The 14,283-nt window shown below is 36.1% G+C and overlaps 1 protein-coding gene across 1 annotated transcript; it reads left to right on the top strand.

Annotated features, from left to right (window-relative positions):
* Nucleotides 1-14,280, top strand: LOC140172009 (uncharacterized). The gene is made up of 13 exons (XM_072195357.1): nucleotides 1-199; nucleotides 1,812-1,918; nucleotides 2,969-3,076; nucleotides 4,208-4,270; nucleotides 5,151-5,228; nucleotides 5,685-5,811; nucleotides 6,863-6,985; nucleotides 7,990-8,056; nucleotides 10,008-10,219; nucleotides 11,093-11,435; nucleotides 12,680-12,828; nucleotides 13,383-13,437; nucleotides 13,909-14,280. The coding sequence occupies exons 1-13, from the start codon at nucleotides 1-3 to the stop codon at nucleotides 14,180-14,182; spliced, it is 1,905 nt and encodes a 634-aa protein (XP_072051458.1). The 3' UTR covers nucleotides 14,183-14,280.
* Nucleotides 14,281-14,283: the final 3 nt, after the last annotated feature.

The raw sequence follows: 14,283 nt of genomic DNA on the forward strand, positions 1-14,283 counted from the left end.
ATGGCGGATTTCCATCGGTTACCAACCCTTCCACCAAGCCGCCAGCGCCCGCCTCTGGTTCGTCGACCACGGTCGCTAAGCTCCATGACCGCCCGCTCTATTCCAAATGCACCAACACCGCTGTCTCTATTCGAAAAACAAAGTGTTTTTTCTGCAGCAACTGACTTTTTTGATGCTCCAGAAATGCCGGATGTTTTAGGTAAGGCCAGATCCATTATAAAAGTTTTTGTTTTTTATGTTAACATAAAGGGGGGTACTACACCCATTATATTTTTGTTTTGTTTTTGTTTTTTGCGTTTTTTTACACTTTGTGAAAAAATTAGAAAAAAATTTGGACAAAGTGGTATGCAAAATGAAGGGGCAAATCTTCTCGTTCTATTGGTGGCATCGGTATCTTTCTTGCAAAAAAAAAAACACGCAAACAAAAATGCAATGGGTGTAGTACCCCCTTAACCAAGCTCATTTAAAACTTGCTCAAAGAGTGTGAAAACCATATACTCAAAAACGATTTAAAACGCATAGTTTGACCTATCTACATGATCTAGGATGTACCGTTCAACGGTGAACTTTTTGGCTCCATGATATCAAAAACATCCAAATACTCTGAATGTATTTATTCAATTATTTAAGGGTTTAATTCGGGGTTTGCTTCATTACCAGAAAATACAGCACTAATTTGTTTGAATTAGAAAATATTATCCTTTATTATTAAACATAGCTAACTCATAATCATTTAGTTAGTTCTAACTTAACTGGAAATAAAAGTTAACTTTTCATATTTGGACAATTGTTGGAAATAAGGGGCCAAGTCTTTGAATTTTGTGACTTCAATTGTAAGAAAACAAACATTTGCAAAATTGCATGTTTTTGGCGCATTTTCCCTCAAATTGCGAAAATATTAAAATGTTACTTTTATTGCCAGAATGATTATGAGTTAGCTATTATATTTTATTTTGCAAAGATGATGATAATAATAATTTTTTGTAATCCAAACAAATTAGTGTTTTTTTTTTCTAGAATTGGGAGTAGTATAGGCCTAGTTTAAACTGCCATATGCTTTTACTGTGGTAAACACTTATAAGTGTTTAAAAGTGTAACAATATACACACAGCAGGTGTTTATTTATCTAAACACATTGATTTACTGTGTATAGGGTTACCAACAAACAAATTAGTGCTGTTTTTTTCTGGAATTGGGAGTAGTAGGCCTAGTTTAAATTGACATATGCTTTTACTGTGGTAAACACTTATAAGTGTTTAAAAGTGTAACAATATACACACAGCAGGTGTTTATTTATCTAAACACTTTGATTTACTGTGTATAGGGTTACCAACAAACAAATTAGTGCTGTTTTTTTCTGGAATTGGGAGTAGTAGGCCTAGTTTAAACTGCCATATGCATTTACTGTGGTAAACACTTATAAGTGTTTAAAAGTGTAACAATATACACACAGCAGGTGTTTATTTATCTAAACACTTTGATTTACTGTGTATAGGGTTACCAACAAACAAATTAGTGCTGTTTTTTTCTGGAATTGGGAGTAGTAGGCCTAGTTTAAACTGCCATATGCATTTACTGTGGTAAACACTTATAAGTGTTTAAAAGTGTAACAATATACACACACCCCGTGTTTATTTATCTAAACACTTTGATTTACTGTGTATAGGGTTACCAAAAAAATCCAAAATGAAGTCAGAGTCCCAAGGAGACTCGACTTCAAGACTGGGAAATACCATTGATCATGAAATATTTATCACAACATCTAATTTATTATTCTTTGTTTGTTTGTTTGTTTGTTTGTCTGCTTATAGAATTATTAAGTCGAGGTATTCCGACTCGAATAGAGCTTGCGGACATGATAAGTCGAACAACAGTAGATGATGTTCAACGTTTACCAGCCATTCACCCATACGTAGCGGTAAGGCATGTCTGTCTGTCTGTCTGCCTCTGTCTGTCTGTAGGTCTCTGTCTGTCTGTCTGTCTGCCTGTGTGTCTGCAAGTCTGACTTGCGGACATGATAAGTCGTACAACAGTAGAGCGCTTACCAGCCATTCACCCATACGTATATAGCGGTAAGGCATGCGTTTGTAAATGCCGTCTAACGAGGACCTACATATGGATACACACCGTAAAACGAGGACACACCTCCAAACGAGGACGTCCTCGTTTTGAAACTATGCCCAGGATGACGTAAATGATGCAAATATGCATATAAGATAGCATATAAGATAGGTCCCCCATAGCGGGTATAGGACGGGTCTCAGTTGGATAGTAAGTTGCCTGTGTGTTTGCGTGAGGTCCACGGTGTGTCGATTAAAAACGGGTGTGTAAGTCCTCGGTTAGATCCTTCTAAAGTCGAGGTCCTCGTTTGAACGTATTTACAAACAGGGGGGTGTGGGTATGTGTCTGTCTGTCTGTCTGTCGGGGGGGTGTCCGTCTGTGTGTAGGTGTGTCTGCCTCAGAATGAATAAGTCCCGCAATCAGAACTTCCAAACATAGATTACGGTACCAAAGTATATATACTTTCTTTATGACCCAACTCTTATACACGGTGGTCTAATGGTTAGGGTGCGAGCTTCATAATCATAAGGTTGCGGGTTCGAGCCCCGCCATGGCCAGTGTGTTGCGTCCTTGCAAGAGGGCTTACTTTCCAATTGCTTCACTCTACCCAGGTTTAAAATGGGAAGCTGTTGGGTAATCACAATCTAAGTCGGCTGAGAGTATCTGCGCATCAGTTGCTAACTTGGTGATGTGGAAATTATTCTGATATGGCAGCGGGATAATTGTTGAAGTGTGCTGGTACTAAAGTGTAGCGCACGTTAAATCACCAACATTATCATATTTATTTATAAAAATATATCAGCACACATTGTCGTTTGGGTGTAATTTGTAACCTATATCATGTATATAAGCTTAGTATTTAAACAATTTAAAAGAATGATCATCTGAAAACAATATTTGTCTCCAGAGTGCGAGAGGTGAAACACTGGTTCGCTATATGAGTTTTGTATCTCGTCCACCATTGGAATGCAAAGCGCCCAGGCATCGTCCAAGAACAATAGCAGTAATTCCGAGGGTAAGTAGGCCTATTACAAGGAAATCCACTGCGCATGCATGCATCCCACGTGATGCCATGACGTATACGCACGGATTCGTTGGCCGAGCCAGCGAAACCCCCGTGGCTACCGTGTTTGGCACGCGAGGGATATAATGTTTATATCCCGGGGGACCCAAGTGACTTCTTTGTTCATCTTCTCTCCTTTTTTGTTCCTTCTCTACCTTCCGAAAGCAAAAAACCATGGGTAGGCCTAGTGTTAGGATGAATAGGGATATTCTCCATTGAGCCATTCCAGTTAATATATACACCCCTGTGGAAGACATGACCTTAATCTTCCACACAGGGGGTGTATACTTCAAATGGGGTCACCCTGATTACTCCATTTGAAATTCACACTCCGAAGATTCAGGCCATTCCTTCCATAGGGAGTATATGAATTTCAACTGGATATAGCCCATTGACATTTTTTTGCTCCAACAGATTTTCGATGAGTTTTAGTTCTGACTGGGTGGGAACCAGGGGAACAGCCCAATTTTGTGTGTGTGTGGGGGGGGGGGAGGGTGTGTCCCCGGCGCCACCACTGCCACCAAGCAAGTAATTTAATACCGTAAAATGGGGTAACTTCGGTTAGCGGGGTAACTTTCGTCGATCAAATATATTTTTTTAAATGGTCATATTTTCGTACAGCAATATTGTTTTTAGTCATATTTGGTGTCAAGATTTTTGACCAAAAAGTTGCATTTTTCTACATTTTTTTCAGTAAAAATAAAAATCGATATTTGTGAGCAAGGATGTGTGCTTGACTAATTTTGCATGGGGTCAAATGTCACAAAAAAAAAAACTTTCCCATATACAGCGAAGATCAATTTTTTTGATTTTTTTTTCTTCATGGAATGTAATATTCTGACCAAAGTTGCCCCAAATGCGGGGTAACTTTGGTCAGGTTAATTTTAACCCCTAGGGCACCCTTACAAAATTATTAAAAAATCTTTCTCAACTTCAAGGTGTAGATGGGACCCCTAATGTCATAAAAAAAGAGTTAATTAGAAATATAATTGGTTCTGTTTAGAAGCAGTGATTTAAAAACTCTGAAAAGTGCCCAAAGTTACCCCATTTTACGGTAATGTACCATTTTAACTTAATTTTCAGTTACTGGGACCCGAAAAATGTATACGATGCCAACTCAGCACAGCACATATCAAATGTGAAAAAGTAAGTAATGAAATCCACGATTATACTTTTTATAATTTTTTTTATTTAATTCAATATTACTGAATGAGGAGACGTCCATCATGTTATATACCTTATATTTCCTTGGCTCTTCCATCAAATTGATTATGACCACAGTCCTGTATGCCATGACAACAAAAAGTTAAAAAGACAAAATGAGATTGATGAATGCGCATATGGTTAATAATTCCACTTAACAAACGTACACAGGAAAAGATTGACTCTGGATTTGTGTAACTGCCTTTTGGTCTCAGCTTCCTCCTATTTGACTCAGAAATGACAGTTCCATCCATGATGATATATACTCCCCCACGAGCCTCGTTCTTGAGCTAGAGTTTCCTGGATCTTGTATGTCCTACTAGTCCCATAATTGTTGTGAGAGGGCAGATTGGGAGAGCATCCAGAGCAAGGAAAGTCTACGTTGATGTCGTTTATTGCTGTGGTGTGTTGCTCATACTTGTGTGGGATGATGCACTGGGATCATCATAAGGTGGTTTGTTGCAAGGGTGTGTGTAAGTTGTTTAAATACATGTTGGAGGGTGGGGTGTGTGTGCTTGGTGTATGGGGAGGGGGCTGGTGCATGGGCACTATATATTATGGTGTGTATATGGATATGAATACGCAAAAAGGGATATTACAAAAGAAAAAGGCATTAATAACGTCATGAAATAAGATTTATTTGCGTTGGCAATTCCACTTTATTGGAAAGCGCACCTCTGATATTTTGGTGAGCGCCAGTATCGATCTAAAATTTATATTTTGCATAATATGCAATAATAAATTAATGTTTTTTTCCTCTCCTGAGATCTTTCATTGTGTTGTTGTAATCAATGTCTCATTTATATGTTTAATTACAAAACAGCACAAATACCTTCGTGTTGGTGGCGGATTTCGACACAGCTATTATTACATTAAGAAAATACTAGATGCAATTGAAAAGGTATAGTCTTTTTTATTTTATTTTTCATCTGGTAAAATCTCAAAAAATAATAAATAGGCAACATTTTCATGTTTCAAATAATCAAATGAGACCATTGTAAAAACAATGTTTAAAGGGCACGCAGGATCACTCAAAGTGGGGGGAAATTTAGACATTGTTTAGTATATCTTTAAAAATAATGATGATAAGTACATAATATAAATTTTCAAAAAGAAATTGATACAAGGATTATCCAACTAGCACGGCAGATTTCTGCAAAAAATGAGCATTTTTTTTTAGAAAAAGGTTTTAGTAACGGGTTTAAATCATCGCGAGATAAAATCGGACTACCCCCTTTAAAAACAAAAACAAATTATACGTGTATTATTATAGTACTATTCAAAGACAATTATGTTGTGTTTGGTAACATAATGGGTTACTTAACAACATATCTTGCCGTGTTGGTTTCACCTACAGAACCAAAGAACAGATTTAGAAGATAATAAGCAACGGATACTACGTGAACGGGAGCGTGAAGCCGCCATTTTGAGAGCAGAAGCCGAGGCAAGAGCCAGGGCTGATATAGCTGCAATGGCTGCTAAAGGTAACACCCCATACACCCTACCCCTACTCACCCCAGGATACACGTGGGGTACCTGAACATGAGGGCGTGTGTGGGCCTATAAGTAACAGATATACCCCTTATAATTATGTAAACCTCCTTTTGTGGTCGTAATACTTTAAGGAAGCACAACAGTGTTTGTGTTTATTTTCACACAGGACCCATCTACGCCCCCCCCCCTTCGTATTAAAGGTCAAAAGTGTGCTGGTAAAATACATAAACATTTTCATATTTTTACGTTTTTTAGTGTTTATAAATTAACACCCCTATACCTTCACTGTACAAACAAGTGTTTATTAAGTGTTCAAGTGTTTATTAAGTATTGCTCTGCTGTTTTTGCAGTGTATTTGAATCAGAAACGACAGCTCCATACATGCTGATACTCCGCCATGAGTCTCGTCCTGGATCTCCCCTGCCCTACCCATAAATCTTGATCACGTTATTTTTAGAGGGACTGGGTCAAGATTACAAGAGCACCCAGAGCAAGGAAAGTCTACGTTGATGTCGTTATTGTTAAAGTTAGGCCTAAATGTAATTAAGACTTGCCCTTAATCAGCCATGCACACAGGGGGTGCAGATTTCAAATGGTGTCGCCCATTCAGGTAACCCTAGAAGAAATTCACACTCCCTGTGTGGAAGATTAACGTCATCGCTTCCATATGGGGTGTATGACTCTCAATTGGAATAGCACATTTTGAATACTTGATGAAAACTGTCATCCAATCAAAATCAATAGAATGCCTCACGAAAGTCACGATGGACTTGATGTTGCCATGTTGATTATTGCCTGTTTATTTTTTGACATGATAAAGCCGTCAAAAACGTAAGAAAGTTGATATTGACCTTCATCTCTGTTCATTCATTTACATTTATTTTATCGATCCTGATGAATTCATTAAACCATGCATTCCACGTGTATTATACTCTTTTTGTTTCAGCGAAATCTAAGAAACGACGCATAAAAACCTACGTACGAACAGTAACGGGTGAAGTGGTGAGCCAGTATCATTTTGTTTCTGAAAAAGACTACAAGGTGATGAAAAAGATAAAAAGAAAGCGAAGAAACTTCTGGGGTTAAATGAAGATGATCAGCTGGAGGACTTCAAATCGTCTAAACACAAATATGAGCAGAATGAACAGGGAGAGGTCGTCAAAGGTAAGATCTGATAACACAGCAAACAACGCTTTCGACAGTCATTTTTCACAAAAGGTTAGAAAAGGTTGCCAGAAAACGTTTAAATGTCGGGTTATATAAAGGGTATATAGGCATAAAGTGTAAAAATTGCTTACTGCAAAATATTCTAACATAATGTTATAAGTGTTTTTAAAATAATTGGGCAAAAATGTTTGCAAAAATTATTTTACAATAACATTTTGACAACATTTTACAATATTGTTGTTGCAGTGTGTTTTCATAAAAAAATTATAAAATTTAAAAAACACGTTTTAGTTAATTTAAAACGTTTTCATGACTTTTATAAACCCCGATATTTGATGTTATTAAAACGTTTTTACCAAAACTAAAACCCTAAATATAATATGTTTAAAACGTTTGATAACATGTGATAAAAACAAAACATAATACACACTCACACACCAACATACAACACACAAAAATACGCGGTAGTTGATGTTTGCAGCTGCACTGCAAAAACAAGTGTTTATATTTAAACACCATATTGTGTTTATCAGAGCAACACTTAATAAACACATAATTCATGTTAATGGTCTAACACTAATGTTAATGGTTCTAACACTAATGTTCATAAATTAACACTTGGTGTTATATTACAAACATTAGTGTTTGTAATATAACACCAAGTGTTAATTTATGAACATTAGTGTTAGACCATTAACATGAATCATGTGTTTATTAAGTGTTGCTCTGATAAACACAATATGGTGTTTAAATATAAACACTTGTTTTTGCAGTGAGGGATTTTTGTCAAAATTCAGGGTTAGCGGTAAGTCAAATAAGACCTGGTGACTCTAAAACATCAAAATTTAATATTGCAATTTAACAGTGGTCTTGTTTTTTATTTTTATTTTTTGTTTTATTTTTAATAGTGCCGGATTTAATTCGATTTGGGACGAGATTTTCATGACCCTAAACACAAGACCCGTAATTTTCTTACTCTTCTTATATATTTCTTTGTACAGTGAAACGAAAAGAGGTAAAAGAAATTAAGCACCGGACTCATCGAGATATAAGATATCCCCCTAACAGGTAAGAATTTTGTATGAAGTTAAGGGCTGGGGTATGAACGTTTGGACAGTATTTATTGTGGGACATTAGAGCACATCAGACATATCGAATTGCATTCTGAATACGAAGAATGTCATTCTGATATCAAATAATTTTGATTTTTGAAATTCGCAATTTAATACACATTTTATGGCAAATCATTAAAAATTGATATTTTTGATATTTAACAGTACTTGAAGTAAACTTTATAAATCTGATGATTTATATATACTTAAAGTATAGGTGGGATGAAAAGCCGACGATCAATTGAAAATTTTAAAAATTCCAAAAAAATTAGGTCTTTTTGGGAAAAAAATCCATATCTTCAATATGAAAGGTCAAAATTTTCAATTGACCGTCTGCTTTTTTTCCCTGCTACATACACTTTAAGAATATGTCATTAGATTTATATAATTTACTTCGAGGACTGTATTATATCAAAATTTGCAAAATATCAAATTTTTATAATTTGTCATAAAATTTGTATTATATTGTGATTTTCAAAAATGAAAATTATTTGATATCAGAAAGACATGCTTCGTATTCAGAATGCAATTCGATAGGTCTGAGGTGCTCTCATGTCCCACAAAAAAATACTGTCGAAACGCAATAAACGCTCATTTTAGATCCTTAATGGGCTATTCCATTTAAAATCCACACTATCCCTGTGGAAGATTTTGGAAATATCTTCCACAGGGGGAGTATGCATTTCAAATGGAATTAATACATTAGCAGCTCCATTGGAAACTCATTCTCCTTCAGGGGAAGAATCAAGTTGAATCTTTCTCAGAGGGTGTATGAAATTCAAATAGAGCAGCCTAATGTGCTAATCCCATCTGAAATTCATACTACCCCTGTGAAGGATATGTCCAAAAATCAAAATCTTCCACAGGGGTAGTGTGTATTTTAAATGGAATAGCCCATTGGAATTGCGTCCTGGCCAGGTTTGAACCATCGGGATCAGTGTTGAGTATTATGCAAACGCAAAATCGCAGTATTCTTAAGGGGGTACTACACCCCTCGATAAATGTGTGTCTATTTTTGCATTTTTCTCAAAACTAATAACACAGTGGTAACAAAAGTTATGTATATTATAGGGGCAAGGAATCCAATTACTACACTGGAATTTCAGTGACCCAAGACAAGCGGTTTGTTATTTATGATAAGAAATAAGGTACCGCTATGATGTACCTCGTTTCCTATCATATATATACTGAACCGCTTGTCTTGAGTCACTGAAATTTCAGTGTAGTAATTGGATTCCTTGCCCCAATAAAATGTGTAACTTTTGTTACCAGTGTATTATTATTTTTTGAGAAAAATGCAAAAATAGTCACAAATTTACCACAGCACTGCAAAAACTAGTGTTTATATTTAAACACCATATTGTGTTTATAAGAGCAACACTTAATAAACACATAATTCATGTTAATGGTCGTTTTTCTGCTGACAGTTTCGCTAGAATCCTTCTGGCTTTCTCAAGGCGATTGATGTTGTTATTGATCCATCTGCTTGGACCGGGAATCCCGGCCGGATGTTATTGTTTTACCGCGAAGTACTCCTGTCTCCAACATTGATCTTGAGCAGAGGATCAAAGATGTGGCTTAAGAATGTACCCCCCCCCCGATTTCCCCTCGTCTCTGTTCATGGTGTTGTCTCCTCTTTTGCGAATCCATACTGATTCCTTGACCCATCTTGCCCTGCGGTTTTCTTCCCTATCAAGGATTGATGAGCTGTCCCAGTCTATTTTAATAATTTAAAAATGATTGGCACGTGATCTGTGATGGTTGATTTGTTAATTTCCACTCGGCAACCGTGCTCCCTTCCATACTTACATATACTATAGGCATAAATACTTTGATTTGTACTACTTGAATGATATTTTTAAAAGTAAATTTACATAAATATTCCTACATTTTTCATATCCATATAGAGATGTCGAGAGCGTTGAGAGTGGTATCGGACGAAGCATCCGGGAAGGCGAAGAGAGTCGAATGACTCGATACACCGTGTCACGATCAAAGAAAGTCAACTGGGAGGATAACATATCGGACCACTCCGACAACAACCCAGAGATAATCGAGATTGAAAACAGTAGGAAGGAGAAGAAGAAGGAGAAGAAGAAAAGGCGAGAAAAAGTTCTTGGTAAGCCAGCATATACGATTTGAACAAACAAGTTTTAATCTGTACCCAGAGCAGCCAGCGCACATTTACGATGAAGAAAAACCCAGTGCATCTGGTCGAATTCGAGCCGGCGACCTTCGTATTACTAGCACGACGCTCTAATCAACTAAGCAACAGAGGCACGCTCTTCTCCAGTATGCCACTGTTGCTCAGTTGGTTGGAGCGTCGTGCTAGTAATACGATGGTCGCCGGTTCAATTCCGGCCAGATGCACTGGGGTTTTTTTTTCAAAGTTAATGTGCGCTGTCTGCTCTGAATATAGATTAAAATGTGTTCATCCTATTAACCCAGAGAACTAAATATACTTTAGTATAGGCCTAGATTAATTTCAAGTATGATTTGTTTATAACATGTAAACATGTAGTTTAAAAAATGGACCAAAAAACCTGTGATTTTCTCCAAAATGGTCAATTTTACACTAAATCTGTGTTTATTTATACTTTCCTTCCTTTTGAAAAAAAATAGTAAATAGTTAATAGTGTGTCGGGCGTAAATAATTAAGAAATTACGGCACTTTTACTTATTGCATTAAGACTTGACCAAATACATTACACAATAGCGTGCTAGCCATGCGCTTCAATGGAAAAAGTTCAAGTTTTGAAATGTGTTCTCAAAATATCAAGAGCTATCTTAAGAACTACTGAATCAATACTAGGCTTGTTTGTACTCATTTTAATACATTTTTCATGCTGATTCCAAATATGGTCATGAAAATGTACATTTCTGAAATTTTGAAAAAAAAAAAAAAAATTGAAACTTTTCGTCTGCAGTCGACACCCGCGTGAAGAGAGTTAAATATTGTTCACAATTTTCTGTGTTTTTATCCCTTATGAAGTTCAAAAAGAAGAATTAAGTCCATGGAATCAACAACAGAGCTCATCTTCATCTGAATCTGACTCGGAAGAAAATGAAACATCCAAAAGAAGAAGAAGGAAACACAAAAAGAAGAAAGAAAAGAAACGTCGAAAAAAAGAAAAGCGACGACAAAAGCGAGGCTACGTGCGTTCATCTGATGTCGAGAAGGGAGGAATTGAGGACTCAAAGCCTGAACCCAGGCGATCTTCAAGAAAAGAGAAGAAACGTGATAAACACGTAACAAGGGAGACTCCGGATTTTGGGTCTGATCACTACCAAGCTAGCAGCAAAAAGAAGTCCAAGAAATCAAAAAAGAAAGTTATGTAAGTTTTGTGTGTGCCATTTTGACGTATTTCTTATTTCCGTTGATCTGAAGTATTCATTAGTATTTAAAGGAGTATTTCGTGATCCTAGCATCCTCTTTTTATGGCATTTTTAGTAGATATCCACGAAAAAGCTTATTCCCAAAATTTCAGTTGATTCCGATTTTGCGTTTGCGAGTTATGCATGATTATGTGTATTACACTGCTCCATAGACAATGTGTTGTAATTTCGTTCTGGTGCACCAGATACAGAACGAAATTAAAATTTCACGATATCTTTGCCAAACGAATTAATCTGCAAGAAATATTTTGTACATAAACATTATGTAGCCAGAGGTTTCCATTGATATAAAAATCTCAACTTTTTTTGAGAAAAGTGGGGGGATGATGCTGTGGATCACGAAATGCCTTTTTAATATAACATTTCTTGAATTATGCAATAACTCTAACGTTGAATGTCCATAATGTTAATATTCGCTTCAATCCAAATCTCTATAATGGCCACAAGCATGACAAAAAGTCTGGATTTCTTTTTCCATAAAATGGACCCATCACTTTCATTTGTTTTGATGAATCCAATTGTGTGAAAATATTGGATCCAAAACGTAATAATGATACAATTGGGTGCTTTACGCCCAATATTTATTTGTCTCGCTATGTCTCGTCCAATATTTCAAAACTCGCAGCTCTATACTAATAAAATATGGGCTCAATCGGTCAAATTGTATTTTATAGAGCTCAAATAGTATTCAAATAATTTACTTTTCAAACGCGACTAGTCCGAAGACAAGCTAGTGGGTTCATGAACACGACAGCACTGCAAAATAGCTAAAAATTATTCCACAATCAAACAGCAAAGAAACAATCACCCCAACAAAATCAAACCCCCACCAACAAGCAAATCCAAATCGGCATTGGAAGTTTGCAATGCATTGTAGGACAGTTTTTGCAGTTTTGGGACACCTTTCAGAAAATTCTGAAATATTGGGTTTTTGTACGTACAAAATATAATCTAAAATGTTTAACAATTATTAAAACAAATATAAAAAATATTAGTATTTTATAAATTAATTATTTAGTATTTTTAATGATCAACATTATGACAATAATAAGAAAAATAATAATAATTACGTAAATTTTCCTGATTTGTCAAAGGGTCCCAAAACTGCTCTCAAAAACCGGAAGTTAGAATGTCGATTGGGCTTATTTAATTACTTTTGCATCTATCTGTTGTCGACACACAGCTCGAGTAGTGATTCTGACTCATCAGTAGGCCGTAGACGTCGTCCAAGGAAACGAAAAGAGAAACCACCCAAATCAGCAGCAATAGGAGCAGGAGACTCTTCATCAGGAAGCGAAAGCTCATCTGAAGACTCATATGACTCTGAAACAGGTCAGTAATGTGATTGTATTCAATAATGCCGTAACCCGACCGACCCTAAAAATAGGCCCGAGTGCCCGACCCTAGACTGTTGCAAAAGAAAAATAAATTAATTAGTTAATTAATTTTATAAAATGAAAAAAGAAAAAAAGTTCCTAAGCCTTTATCAAGTGTGTGTAAAAATAAAAATAATAATAATAATAATAATAATAATAATAATAATAATAATAATAATAATAATAATAATAATAATAATAAATGCCGACCGACCTACCCTATTTTTTTTATTATGTTACGCCAATCAAACACCCTAGAAAATTACTCATGGCTCTAATAACCCCCTAACATTGCCTCGAAAACGAAACATCTTGATCTTGATTTTGCTGTTTTCTTGACGCTGCAAGTATTTTAACTTCCTCCTGTATGTCTCGTACAAAGGGACTTCCTTTATCATTTGAACCCTTCTCTTACTCTGTTCAGAGAAAGTGCTAAAGTAGGAAATAATATGTGCTTTGTGACTAGGTTGTGATAAATGGGAATCTTATTTTCTTATTTTTTTACGTTAGGGTCTAGAACTTCCGACAACTCATCCAATGACAGTTCATCATCCAGTACAGAAAGGTAAGAGCAGGTGGAGCAGGTGTGACAAAAATAATGATGTTTATAGAATTTTCAATAATTTAATATACAAGGTATCCGAAAAGCTTGACCATTTCAAACCGCTAGTTTTCAAATAATGTTTTTTGATCTTCCCTACTGCTATATGAAAATCCATGTATAAGATATGAAAATATAAAATGGTAAGGGGCGGCTTCAAAACTCGACCAGCGGTTAATAGCAGTTGAACCGCGTTCTATTGTTTAGAACAATAGAAACCGACTCGAACCAGATGGAAGTGTTCGCTACCGACGGGCAACCGGCGGGTGAGTTTTGAAGTCATCCCTAAGGAGACTTTTGAAACACCCTGTATCTTATAATTATTATGATATAAAAATAAGGAAATAGTCTTGAAAATAAGTAGGGACTCATCTCATTGATATTGTTTTATATGGGAAACTTTAAACTTATCCTTCATACTGTCAACACTTTCAGTGATTCGGCAACGGAATCGTCCTCATCCTCTTCCTCGTCCTCATCATCATCATCCTCATCGTCGGAAAGTTCCAGCAGTAGTTCCGAAATCAGTGACGTCAGCGATCCAAGTAGTATCAGTGACGTCAGCGACGTTGAAGACAACGTCAGTGAAGAACTACGCAAAATTCAAATTGCAGAGAAGAAACAACAGAAAATGGTGATGAAAAAGTTGAAAAGAAAGAAAAGAAAATTGAGGTACGAAAAGTGGAGAGGGAAGCAAAACGAGAGGTGAAGATTCAGAAAAAGGTTGTTAAGGAAACGAAGAAGCAAGAGAAGAAGGAACGAAAGGAAGTTAAAAGACTGGAAAAGAAACAAAAAAGACAAGAAAGGTTA

This window comes from Amphiura filiformis, chromosome 15 (genome assembly GCF_039555335.1).
Source record: "Amphiura filiformis chromosome 15, Afil_fr2py, whole genome shotgun sequence".
In the NCBI taxonomy this organism is placed as follows: domain Eukaryota; kingdom Metazoa; phylum Echinodermata; class Ophiuroidea; order Amphilepidida; family Amphiuridae; genus Amphiura; species Amphiura filiformis.

Coding starts and splice junctions, on each gene's coding strand:
- LOC140172009 (XM_072195357.1), top strand. CDS start 1: ATGGCGGATTTCCATCGGTTACCAACCCTTCCACCAAGCCGCCAGCGC. Junction 3,077..4,207: donor CAATAGCAGTAATTCCGAGG/GTAAGTAGGCCT, acceptor CTTAATTTTCAG/TTACTGGGACCCGAAAAATG. Junction 6,986..7,989: donor ACAGGGAGAGGTCGTCAAAG/GTAAGATCTGAT, acceptor TTCTTTGTACAG/TGAAACGAAAAGAGGTAAAA.